The sequence below is a fragment of the Clinocottus analis genome, unplaced genomic scaffold (assembly GCF_023055335.1).
Source record: "Clinocottus analis isolate CAN_PGR_092001 unplaced genomic scaffold, fCliAna1.0.p SCAF_2, whole genome shotgun sequence".
Classification (NCBI taxonomy): domain Eukaryota; kingdom Metazoa; phylum Chordata; class Actinopteri; order Perciformes; family Cottidae; genus Clinocottus; species Clinocottus analis.
The window spans coordinates 11,353,103-11,365,295 of NW_027175931.1; the positions used below are offsets into that span (position 1 = coordinate 11,353,103).

General features: G+C 39.5%; 3 protein-coding genes across 4 annotated transcripts; all 3 read right to left on the minus strand.

Annotated features, from left to right (window-relative positions):
- Positions 1-4,119, minus strand: LOC137790912 (neurogranin-like). Of its 2 annotated transcripts, none has more exons than XM_068585503.1 (3): positions 3,923-4,119; positions 2,440-2,617; positions 1-983 (listed from the first exon to the last, which is right to left on the minus strand). In XM_068585503.1, the coding sequence occupies exons 1-3, from the start codon at positions 3,935-3,937 to the stop codon at positions 928-930; spliced, it is 249 nt and encodes an 82-aa protein (XP_068441604.1). In that variant the 5' UTR covers positions 3,938-4,119; the 3' UTR covers positions 1-927. The 2 variants fall into 2 exon arrangements, with proteins under 2 accessions (XP_068441604.1, XP_068441603.1); XM_068585502.1 differs by having other exon boundaries at positions 2,462-2,617; positions 3,923-4,112.
- Positions 4,120-8,396: 4,277 nt separating this feature from the next.
- LOC137790911 (sperm surface protein Sp17-like) lies at positions 8,397-9,371 on the minus strand. The gene is made up of 4 exons (XM_068585500.1): positions 9,285-9,371; positions 8,824-9,009; positions 8,666-8,733; positions 8,397-8,559 (listed from the first exon to the last, which is right to left on the minus strand). The coding sequence occupies exons 2-4, from the start codon at positions 8,975-8,977 to the stop codon at positions 8,512-8,514; spliced, it is 270 nt and encodes an 89-aa protein (XP_068441601.1). The 5' UTR covers positions 8,978-9,009; positions 9,285-9,371; the 3' UTR covers positions 8,397-8,511.
- A 79-nt stretch (positions 9,372-9,450) lies between these two features.
- Positions 9,451-11,269, minus strand: LOC137790910 (uncharacterized). The gene is made up of 6 exons (XM_068585499.1): positions 11,161-11,269; positions 11,046-11,070; positions 10,906-10,946; positions 10,776-10,820; positions 10,573-10,685; positions 9,451-9,722 (listed from the first exon to the last, which is right to left on the minus strand). Exons 1-6 carry the CDS (start codon positions 11,222-11,224, stop codon positions 9,591-9,593), a joined length of 420 nt encoding a protein of 139 aa, XP_068441600.1. The 5' UTR covers positions 11,225-11,269; the 3' UTR covers positions 9,451-9,590.
- Between the last annotated feature and the right edge of the window lie 924 nt (positions 11,270-12,193).

Genomic DNA, 12,193 nt, shown 5'->3' on the forward strand with positions numbered 1-12,193 from the left:
TATATTTAAGGCGGATTTATTTGTGTAATGACATGACTCTACAGCAAAGTTCAGCAAGGTACTTTTCAATTAGTTTTAAAGAACAACGGCTCTGCAGACTTTGATAATAGAATTCACACCATCTGATTCAACATATGTCTATTAAAAATATTTAAACCCACCACCACAACAAGAGAGCATACGAAGCAATGTATCATAAAATAAAGCTGTGACAAATGCATCTGAAAAAGAAAAGTGTAATTACTGCATGCTTACTGTTCTGGAAGATCAGATTTATAGAAAATGCTTGAAAAGTTGGAAAGAGAACCATCTTATATTTTGAAAAAGATAATCGATGCAAATGCAACCTGAATTACGTAATTTAGAGTAAATAGAACATACATATTTTTTCCTTTTTGATGTTTTAATATTTTTTATAAGCAAGTCAAATAGGTAAATGATAGTCAAGATACAAGCACATCATAAACAATGCAAAATAACAAGTAACTTAAGCCACTAAATATGCAAAGTCTAATGCTGATGCACATGAGGTTTATACACAGATGGTATGAACTAACCCATCAAAAAAAGCCCTGTTTAGCATTTAGAGGACATTCATATTCACATTCACAGATCATCATCTAAAAACTAGCACACTACCAGAAGTTTCACAAGTACATGCAGTGAGTTGCAAATTCTGGGTCAATGACATCCGTACTGATGAGACTGCTGAAGAAGCAGAGAGGGGGTGTTAAAGTTCACAAAATTCACATCACACACCCTCAAAACTGTCGGTTCATTTTTTTTACTGCTAATGTGTTTTGAAAAAGAAAATGACTTCCAGGGGAAAAAGGTTTGCCTGAAAGCCGTCAGCCCAGCCAGCTTATGCCAGCCGTCCCTCGCTCCCTTGCTTCGCCTCTTTCTCTTCATCCAGGTCAGGACAGGGCGTCACTGCGCTGGCACATTCGTGTCTTCTCTCTCTACTGCCCCCGATCCTCTTGCCTCTAAAAACAGAAACAGGCAAGGCGTAACCAAACACAGCGTAGCTTGGAAAGAACAGCTTCTGTAAACGCTCTTGTCGTCGACGTAAGAGACTACAGTGCACGACCACAAACTGTAAGGTTGTAGGTGGATCTATTATCAAAACACGCTTAAGGAGAACTTTATATTGAGTTGCTACTTCAAGAAAATGTATTCTCAAAGGAGGTTAAATTGACACTTTGACGTATTTCGCAACGTTCAGAACTTGGCTGACATAACCTAAGCTCAAAAAATAATTTCTGTTGTGAAAAGGGGTTCTCCTCCAAGAGGAGGGAATGCATGGTTCCAGTCCGACAGGTCCATTAATTTTATTTGGTTCCCTGAAGTATATACTGTACCTAATGCACCTGGCGCTATAAATACATCTCCTATAGAGGATGCAAGGCAACTAAAAACGGGGTTAGGCGGATTCACTGACAGCATCCCTTGTGTCAGCCACATCCCCAAAGAAAATGCTGCTTTGTCTTCGAGGAAAAGGTGACATTTTGAGGGCTGAGAAACTAAAGTTCTGTCTACCTGGAGACCTGTTTCAGAAAAAAAAATCAGATTTAAGTGGAAATCTGATGTATATATGGGGAGTTCTGAGTAAAATGTTATACTGTTTAATACTATATTAACTTTGTTTCCTTTTTAATTTTCAGAGAAAATAAATATAATATAATAATAAAATTATAATATATAATAACTATATATATATATATATATGATCGAATATAAAATGTAATCAAACTTATGTTGTGTTGAAACAATGTTAAAACAATTTTTGGACAAAAAATTGAAATCTGAAACCATGTTCTTGTTCAATACAAACTAGGAAAACATGTTTACCATCGAGAGATCTTAACAAGTCAACTGAACTCTGAAGCGTCTTTTCTCTCTCACGATTTTACAGAACATGCACCAACGGATCCATTAATAACCCGAACAGGATAATTAATTCAATGATTTAATTATTTATTGGAGACCCTATGTGGTAAGTAAATGAGTCATGCAGTTATGTATCACATTAATCACACATGGGATAACCCATCAGGGTGTTTGATTATGTATGGCTTTTAAATAGTTTCTTCTCCAGCATGTCTGATGGTTAATTAGTTTATGTTCTTGCATGATGCGTTTGGTTCTGAGAAAAGCTTACAGTCACAACACCTTTCTCTTAACGTCTTAAAATGGGACACCTGAAGAGGCCTAACGCTCAACCAACAACATGCCAGACATACTATGTGATTCTTTTTTGCCTATATGTGATCTTGAATTGTTTTACCTGTGAGTCTGTTTAAGGTCAAATGTGCTCTCCTTTACCTACCGTTTTCCACGTCCTGATGTGAGTTTCTTTTATCGCCCTTAGAGTCACTCGCCATGATGCCCTTTTTTGGCCTTGTGTGACCTAGTCTCATCCCCTGGTTCTACAACACTGACCTGTGTCCCCCCTGCTGCTCACCTCCTCCCCTTCCGCTTTGTCCTCCGGCTTCATCTTCTTACGGGTCATGTGCCCACGGAAACCAGCCTGGATCTTCGCAGCAGCCCTGTTGGCCTCTGGGTCATCCAGGGGAATGTCCATGATGTCCTCCTCCTCCTGGGGCCGGCTGCACTCCTCCTGCCGAGAGGACCAGAAAGTAGTAGTCAGTCACAGGAGGGTGGCATATTACATGATCAGATGAGGTTGTTGTTTTTTTCTGGACCATTGGTGAACGAATCTATCCCTTTGCAGATTGTGATACCCTGTTTTGATAACTGTATACACGACAACGCCAAGTGTCTTACCCTATTACATGACTTCAACAAGGCTCTCAGGAGGTCACGAACCCACATCGCCTCCTTTTCTCTCTCCCTTCTCCTCTTGTCATATAATACATTGATGTTTGAGTTTTGTAATGAATCATCATCGTCGGCTGTGATTTTTCTCTTTTGACCATGGAAATAACAATTCAAAGGCTCGTGGAAATGATTGCTTGATTTTTTTATTACGTATTTAATGCTAATACTTCATATTTCACAGAGACTGGACATATATAAGTATTTATTTCGAGGGTAAACTAATTCCGTTCATTGCAACCTGGGCCGAAAAATAAGAATGAGCCAGCAAAAATCGAAAATGCTCCTGTAGTCAACACCAGCAGCTCATTCACCAAAATTACAGCATCTACTGTCCCAAAGGAAACATGGGGTGGGCGGAAGATACATTCTGGCTTGTCATAAAGTGTCAGTAGAATAGCGTCATGGCTGTTGACAAGTTATGTAAACACCACTTCAAATTTTATGGTGAACACATTTCAGCTACACACCATGCTTTGCTTATAGAAACAGATTGGCATCTCACACAAAGGCAACCCACTGAACGAGCCTACCGTCATCCCACTGCCTTGGTTATGCAGTGCATCACGTCTCCAGTGAAACCCCTTCAGTGTAGGAGTGTGACCACCCACCTGTTCAGCCAGCATTCATTAGCCTCGCTGTCTGACTGCTCACTGAGCAGCCAGAATCCAGTTTTTGTGCAGCACCAGACTCAAGTTTGCTGCAATAGATTTTGCTGGATACACACCTTGTCAGGGTACTTTTCATTTTTCATTTCCTCAGGGTCCTGAGCTCCTGATACAAATTGATTTGAAATATTGGGAGGCAAACCTCATGTAGTATTATTTACTTATACTGAAAAAAGTTTGAAAACTGTGTAAAGACGGCGGTCTAATTTGTGAAAAACGTACGGTGTGTGAGCCATAATTGTTCAAATGGTAAAAATAAGTTCAAGTAAGGAAAATAAACACACATGGCAGTCTACTGTTTAAGGGAAAACAAATGCTCGTAACTAACAAACTGCAATTCCCAATGAACCAAACTGATAAGTGGTTAAAAATGTAAATAAAAATAATCATCATAAAGTGAATCTGAAGCTTCTACTTACATTGTGACAGTCCATGTCTTACTCTCAGAGATGATTTCAGTCTTCAGGTGAGTGGACCTAGTACGACTTGTTTGCTTCTATGTAGACCAAGCAAAGCTCTCTTTAAATGAGTCTCCGGTATAATACAGATGCCTCACTCTTACTAACAATCACTGTATGTTCAGTAACACCCGCTCATGCACAGAGTGAGAGAGAGAGAGAGAGAGAGACATACAGTCAGAGAGAGAGAGGAAGAGAGAAAGAGGGAGGGAGGGAGGGAAAGAGAGACCTCCTACAAACATGACAGCATGTGTTCCATCTTTTCTGTCCCGTTAGGGCTGCTGACCTGCCGTGTCCGAGCTCACATTCACCAAGCACAGCCGAAAGACTGCAGGAAAGTCACTGAAGACTAAATATGAGGACTGTTTCATTGATTTAAAGTTTGACAGTTTTGACAGAAGTGAAAATGATGAATCCATGAAATGTAAATTGGGAAACCACTAGGTGACTACCATGCACTGAGCATCATACAAATTCACAAGTTTCAGTGTTACAACAACAAACTCCACAAATAAAAACTGATGACCAACATAGAAATACTATGTAAAAGCCAGATGGTCATAGAACAATTATTGCTGACTTTCAAATTCTACTATTAGCGTGAAAATAAAATCGTGTAAGCATCTTGGGCTGTTTTACACTAGTAGGTGTTATACATGTATTAGAGGCAGAATGAGTTAACAACCCTCTCCATCCCTCTGATCCCAGCTGGTATGGCCGCCCACACTCTTCTGCCAGCCTCAGAGACAAGACGGAGAGAGAGAGAGAGAGAGAGAGAGAGAGAGAGAGAGAGAGAGAGAGAGAGAGAGAGAGAGAGAGAGAGAGAGAGAGAGAGAGAGAGAGAATCCACTTATCTGAGTTATGTATCGGACACACAACGCTCTCCTGCTGGTTTACTAAGCAGTCATGCAATATGTTAAATTATCTTCACACCTAATTTCACAAAGCTGACGTGCTTTATAAATCAATTCACTGTGAATTTGAGGGAACGGTAACTACTGTGTAATTAAATTTACTGGCAACAATCATGGCAAGATATTATAATAATAACAATATATACACACACACACACACACACACACACACACACACACACACACACACACACACACACACACACACACACCATATAGCACCTTGTGTATTCTTCTATGTGGAGAGTTTAGAAATACAAAATTTAAAGGCATACGCATTTCAAAATAAAAGACATCTGCAATAATGCAGCCAGGTCACTCATAGATATTGTACAGTTATGTGGCAGCTTTGTTTCAGTAGAAGTAACTTTTACCATGAAAAAAGAAAAAGTATGACAAATATCACTTTACTGTGTGCAAAAATACATAAAGTGCTATTGTACTGCTTATTCACTCATTTAAACAACTGCTATTAAAGGTAGATTACTGACACAGATGGTGCCTAGCAACTATCAGCATCACCATCTCCTATTAATTCCATGACGACAATAAGAGAGAGCAGGATGGTGAGGGGTTACCATGGTAACATCCTCAGTTCCCCTTCCTACACTCCAACCCCCCTGTGTGTTTGGAGCCTAGTTGGACTAGACAAATCAGACAGGGCTAACTGTGACAGCAGTAAAAATGTTAAAGGTCCTAATTCACAAGACAAATGGACCAGTCTGTCTTTTATGATGATAGATTACTGAATCCAGTTTCAATCTGTGCAGGCTGTAGTGCCTCCCGGGAGGAGAGCAGATCTAGCACGAACAAAGCCACAGTATAACAGTTTTATGAGCATGCGTCAGAGCAAAGGCCTCAAACAGCATCTTGAACACGCCCGTGAAACACAGACACAGCTTATGGTGAATTTAGACACTGAAACGACACTTTTTGCACTGCATGTCAGTTTTGAAGATTTGGAATGTGACCCTCTCTATGACATTCAAAGTTTATCAGAACAAAATATGAACTATTTTTGGGGATATTTTCAATCACTTACTACTGGAGAGTCCAAGGGAATAAACTGAGCGCCAGTGTTGATCAGACTTGTCCTTGAAGGGTTGTTCAGGCTACCTGAGACGGGAATGGGAGCAGTCTGAAACTGGATGAAATTTTATTCTCAGCCTGCTGATTCAAGTGGAGTCGATGTGGTGAGTTGCAACAACCTCCATTAAATTCAAATTATACAAGCTACGGCCATGAATGGTAAATTGGGGCTATGTTCTCGCTACAAAAATGTTCATCTATGATGTTAAGGCATATAAAAAGGTGTGAAATATGACGCATCACTGGTGCAAATATTCCATATTGAGAAGAAGTTAGACGTTACCTTGGCACTGCTCTTTCCTTCAGGCTCTGTGAAATCGTTTTCGAGTGGCCTTTCCTCTACTCGGTGACTCGCAGTTGGCCGATCTGTGCTTTCAGTGGCGATGATGATGCCCTCTTCACGCATTGCATCACTCTTCTTTTGTGTTTCAGAATCGGGCTTTTCTTCTTCTCCAAAGTCCTCTAATTCTGAATTCCTTTCCTTTGACCTGACTTCTTTTTCTACCACTGCGTCCTTCGGTTGAGACTCCCCAGGTGTTCTCTGACCCTCTTCGTTCTCCTCTCCTAGATGTTGTGCACTTGCCTCTAAAGTTTCACTCTCCGTTGCAGCAGTTGATACATTTGACCAGGTGACTTGTGATGAATGATCCTCCACCTCACTATAACCTTCTGCATGTATGTCCCCTTTGTCTCCACCAACCGTGTCTGTTGTCTCATCTTCTTTGTAGTCAGGGTTGTTTGACTTTGCCTCTTCTTCAGAATCCTCCTTCTGGTGAAATGTGCCATCCTTTATCGTCTCATTACGTTCATCCCGATCAGCTTCATCCTCTAGGTTCTCTTTGTCTGCCTTGGCGGTGGGCTGATGTGATGAGCTGGTTTTAACACCTATACGCTTCTCATCATCATCACTATCATTTAAATTATAATCATTTGTGTCCACCTTCTCTTTCATTATATGAAATGCCTCGTCCTGACTTTCCATTTCACGCCCTTCCAAATTACCTTCTTTTTCAACTCCCATTATTTCAAGTTCATCTTGGTCATCTGCGCTACATACATTTCGGTCTGTTGCCACTACAGTAACCTCTTCGGCCTTTTCATGTTGTTGCATTTCTAGTATCTTGCTCTGTAAGAGCTCTACTGAGCCCTCTTCCTCTAACTGGTTCTCATCAACCTTTTTAATCTGCTGTTCCTCTGGAACATCTTCAAAGCTTATCTCAACCAATGAATCCTTCTTTTGTATGGCATTGCTGTCTAAACCACCATTAATATGAAATACACTTTCATGTATTTCTCCAGGAGAAGTCTCAGTCTCCGTTGCTACCTCCTCCTCATATTTTGCTTCATGCTGATTGCATTCAGGAGTTTCAGATTGAGACAATGTTGATTGTACAACAGTTTCCTCCGGTTGGGGTTTTGAGCTGTCATCGTTATCTTCAGCAGTGACTCCTTCATTTGTTGTTTCTGTTCCAAGCTCTGCGGCACACACATCCACATCAGACAGCCCAGAATATGGAAAGGCTTCCACTTGTCCTTCATTGCAAGTTTGTTTGACTCCTTCTGAGTCTACAATCTCCTCATCTACTGCTACAGTCTCTTGTTGATCGCCTCCCTCATCTTCTGCCGTTCCTAACTCCTGAGCACACACATCTCTAAATGATAACAAGTCTGTGGACTCTAACTCTGATTGAGGCATATCTTGGTCTGAAGCCGAGCTACTATCTTTTCTATTAGCTGCCCTGTCAACTTGATCAAAAGTAGTTATTGTTGGGTTTTTTTCTTCCTCTGCCCTGCTCAGATAATCTGACTGTATATCTACAGCTGGGAGCATGTATACCGTTTCCTCTTCTGAAATTCCCTTATCCAGTGAAATAATGTGTTTCTCTGTAACGTCATATGTTTCCTTATTTTCTTCTGTGCTTCCCGTTAAATCAACTTTTTCAGAGACATTGGCTTGTGTTGTTGAAAGATTTGAGGTTTCTGTTGAATAACTGGATTCATCTTCAGTTTGATACTCATAGGACTTTTCTCTAAAAATCAATACAAATGAAAGAAATGTTTAAACTGAATGGGAGAAAATGTATGTGATAATAGTGATTAAAGTTATGCTTCTTCAAAACAATAAAATAACATGTCTCTGACTGTCTTCCTGCATCTTTCTGCGTCTTTTCACCCGACACTGCAAACCTCAAAGCACGTTAAATACTGAGCTGACCTTCTGTGCTATTGGCCTCTATTGCACGTTGTATTTTTGCTTTTGAGATATACATTGACCTCTAAAAAGTTAAAGCGAAGACATATGACTATTCTAATCATTTAGTAAAGCAATTACGATAAAGGACTGTATTTGCTTAAAAGATCTGCAGAAACATAAGATTATCTCACACAACCACTCTTGGTGTGAACCTTAAAGTTATAAACATGAAAAACACAACACTTAATTCTCATTTATTCTTTGCTTGTCACTTGTTAGTATTCTTTCCCTTGTGCACATCCTCTCCCTCTTCTGCTGATCTTCCTGGCTGCTGATAGCACACAAGATAAGACTCACTTGGAAATGGTCACCTCTGTTGCAGGCTCTTTTTCAGGAATAGCCTTTTGGGTAAAAACAAACAACAACAAAGGTGTAATGGTGAATAAACGGAGAGACTTAAAAGAGGAGAGATTTAGAGGTATCATCAGAGTATAGGGACTGAATTACACTAATAGTCTTAAATGCGCTGTTGTCTTCCATTTTAGCTGCCCACTCAGCAGGGTCCATTCCACTATCTGGGTTACAAGCAAAAAAATTACAATCAATTACTTAACAGCAGGTAATGGAAGTTGTCTTAATTTTCCAAATGTGACGTTGCAGTTTACCTTCTCTCTGTTTGAGGAGAGCGTCGAAATACCGTGCAGCATATTTAGGGATGTCTTTGGGCTGGTCTCGCAGGATTTCCCTGGCCAACCCCTCCATGATGGTACCAAGTCCTCGCGGGACCCGCAGGTGAGTGATGGCGAAAGGTACTGACATGTTCGTTACTGGTAAGGTAACTTCTGAGACAGCTAAGTAGAACCAAGAGAAGTCCACGTTTTTATTTATTTTCTTTCTGGTGTGTAATTCAGAGTAGAAGAGAAGAGAAGCTAACGTCAGTCAGTGCATGACGTATCTAATCAGCTTGCTAGCTAGCATTGGGAACTTTCCACAGAATATAAGCTAACGTTGGTAGTGATTGACGTTAGCTTAACATGACTTCACGCAGGATTTAGATGGTTTTAATATTTAACTTTAGCAAGTTGTAGAAAATGTCAGACCGTTAGTAATTAGTTACACTTGGTACCTTAAATGACGTGCCTTTCGTATTCACCTTTATGAATGAATGTTTACAACTGTGTTTTGTTGACAACTGTTTCTAGGGAACGGTTGCAACTACGGACACTGACGAGGCTCAAAACTTACAGCAAAGTATGTCTTTATTGGATATAATAGCGGGTCCATATTACTCATACAACATACATTGAACAAAGCAGTATGATTGGTTAACACAAATACTGTGCTTAAAAAGATTAAACATGAAAGTTTGTATTAACATGTATTTAAAACAAATTGTTTTCCTTCTCCCTCTCCTCTTCCAGCTTAAGGGACCTCAGGCATATGTGATGACTGCATATTCAGAGTTGGTGCTCATCTTGCGGCTGACCTCTCTGGGCTGGGGGACATGCAGCCTGTCAGCTGAACGTGAGGCCTGCAGGTGAGGCCTTGATTCATCTCCCCACCACTGGAGGAGAAGTAGAGGAAAGCTCATGTAACCAGCGAGACTGTCTCAAGACTATAGAGCAGCCTCTCGTAGTATAGGCTCTTTAATTATACTATCATTGTTACTTACATATTTAAAGATTAAAGCAACACATGTATTACAAGAAACAACCAAGTTTTATTTGAAACTATTTGTTATTAGGTTTATAAATTAACATTGCACTCTGCAAATGTGTAAACCAATATTGAAGTCCATAACAATACGCATTTAACAAACCACTTAACTTGATTACATGCAGTTTTCCGTTTATTTGTTATATCCGTCTAATTCAACACCACATTTTTACAGAGGTGTTAAACTCTATGATGATTTTGGAGGCTGCAGTTTGTGGTCCTGTTACATTATATTTTGCGATCCATTGAGAAATGTTTCAATACCTAATAAACTGGAAAATTACTCAATGTTTATTCATACAATGTCATGCATAAATATATAAACAAAAGAAATGTTAACATTGACTAGACCCCAAGTTTCTTTTTGCATCCCCATAGTGACTGATGCTCACAATCTAGGCACAGTAGCTCCTTACTTTCCTTTGGCCTCGAGCTGCCTGTAAAATATATCCACGTATCTGTTTATTTATTTAAGCTAATACATTGTGGTTATTCATTCTGCCTCATTGTATCCAATATAGCACTATGATAAAGCACTATAGGTGAGCACCACAACAGCACATTTACCTTTTTTGGATTCATGAAGCCTCCATTGCTTATACATTAGAGGAGATTTAGCTGTCCGATGAATTTGGGATTTGGTAAGATTAAAGTCACACACATATTGATTCTGAATCCATGTTTCTCACGTTCCTAACCTCTTTTTGATCTCCGGGAGTCAAGTAGCCGACCTGGGTGAGCTCTGGTGTACTGACGCCTCGCACGGTGATCATGATGTCAGCATATGGAACTTCAGTGTCACTCTCATTATCTGGGACAAAGAAATTATTCAATATAAGTTACTTTTAGTATTTGCATAGCAAATAGTGTGGTCATGCTGCAGCTCCAGAGAGCATCTTACCTGGTGTAGGACTCCTCACAACTTCACGCTGTGTTAATAGCGACCCTGAGAAATATAACAAGAATAAATGGCAACTGGATTTAAAGACTGAAATTCTTGCGTTTTATTTTTCATATTTTTAACTACTTACCCTTTACTGGCAAGAGGGCAGTGTGAGGTGGTAGTGGTGAGCTTAAAAAAAAGAAAATATAAAGAATTTAACAAATTAAGAATTTAGCAAAATTATAGATTTTTAAAGGTAATTGAACATAGTTTTTCAATTGTATTCACCCTGATCTGGAAACAACAGGCTCCCCTGGAATGTGTGACATTATTAACACAATATTATTATTACGTGTGTAATTGTTTCTTTAATTGTGTTCATATTGTAATATTTTATTATCACCTTTATCATTCCAGCTCCGTCTGTTTCTGCTCACGCACAGATAAACGGCTAATGCTGCAAGCATCGTAGCCACAGCAACAGTAACTGTTGCTAAAACCTTAATACCAGTAAATTCTCCTGTTAACATAAAAAACAACAGTATTACCTTGGATTGTATTGCATCAAAAGAACAACTTTACTTTTCAGTTTCACAGATAGTACTGGTCAAAGGTTTCAGCAAAGTAGCCGCATTCTTTCTACGATAGATGCAAAAAATTGCTTGGAAAGTTGTTCCCAACACTGTCGCAGCAATCCCTGATGGGGTTCAAATCTGTGCTGACCACTCCTTGATTTGAAGTCGACCATCTTGTGCTTTTTCAAAAAAACATCAAGCGTCCTCCATCATGTTTGACAGTTGGTGTCACACACTGAGGAACCATCCTTTCGCCTACTCAACAGCATGCAAAAACCCTTAATGATAAGTTGAAGATATCACCATTTTAGCAATGGCTTCCTTGCTGGCACTCACCCTGGCAATCCTGCAGTTGCAAATGTTCTCCTCACAGTTGGAACGGAGACTTCCTTATTTCGGCCAGTGTTAAGCTGTGCTTGAAACTGTCCTGTGAGCCGCCTGTCATGCAAGCTGTTGACTCTCAGAAACATGTCTTCTGATTTTGTTGTGACTTTAGGTCTGCCAGACTACTTCCTGTCAGATTTCCTTCAGTTAACAAGTGGATTGAAAACTACTCACAAACACCTTGGATTTCTTTGCATCTCTTATTTAAGGAAAGACCCTATATTAGACACTATATTACGTTGTGCAGCACGATTGTGCGGCACGATTTTGACAAATAAGCTTCAGAGGGTGTTGTAATCTTGTATGTGTGTGTGTATGTGTGTGTGTGTGTGTGTGTGTGTGTGTATGTGTGTGTATGTGTGTGTGTGTGTGTATATATATATAGTATATATATATATATATATATATATATATATATATATATATATATATATATATATATATTACTTGTATATATATATTACTTGTATATGTAAG

What these genes read in the sequence shown, in the direction of transcription:
- LOC137790910 (XM_068585499.1), bottom strand. Translation starts at nt 11,224, where the DNA reads ATGCTTGCAGCATTAGCCGTTTATCTGTGCGTGAGCAGAAACAGACGG. An exon ending in TGCCCTCTTGCCAGTAAAGG is followed by an intron (nt 10,821 to 10,905) that starts GTAAGTAGTTAA and finishes TATATTTCTCAG; the next exon opens with GGTCGCTATTAACACAGCGT. An exon ending in CTCCCGGAGATCAAAAAGAG is followed by an intron (nt 9,723 to 10,572) that starts GTTAGGAACGTG and finishes CTTCTCCTCCAG; the next exon opens with TGGTGGGGAGATGAATCAAG.
- LOC137790911 (XM_068585500.1), bottom strand. Translation starts at nt 8,977, where the DNA reads ATGTCAGTACCTTTCGCCATCACTCACCTGCGGGTCCCGCGAGGACTT. An exon ending in TCTCCTCAAACAGAGAGAAG is followed by an intron (nt 8,734 to 8,823) that starts GTAAACTGCAAC and finishes CTTGTAACCCAG; the next exon opens with ATAGTGGAATGGACCCTGCT. An exon ending in GCGCATTTAAGACTATTAGT is followed by an intron (nt 8,560 to 8,665) that starts GTAATTCAGTCC and finishes TTTACCCAAAAG; the next exon opens with GCTATTCCTGAAAAAGAGCC.
- LOC137790912 (XM_068585503.1), bottom strand. An exon ending in GAGCAGCAGGGGGGACACAG is followed by an intron (nt 984 to 2,439) that starts GTCAGTGTTGTA and finishes TTCTGTTTTTAG; the next exon opens with AGGCAAGAGGATCGGGGGCA.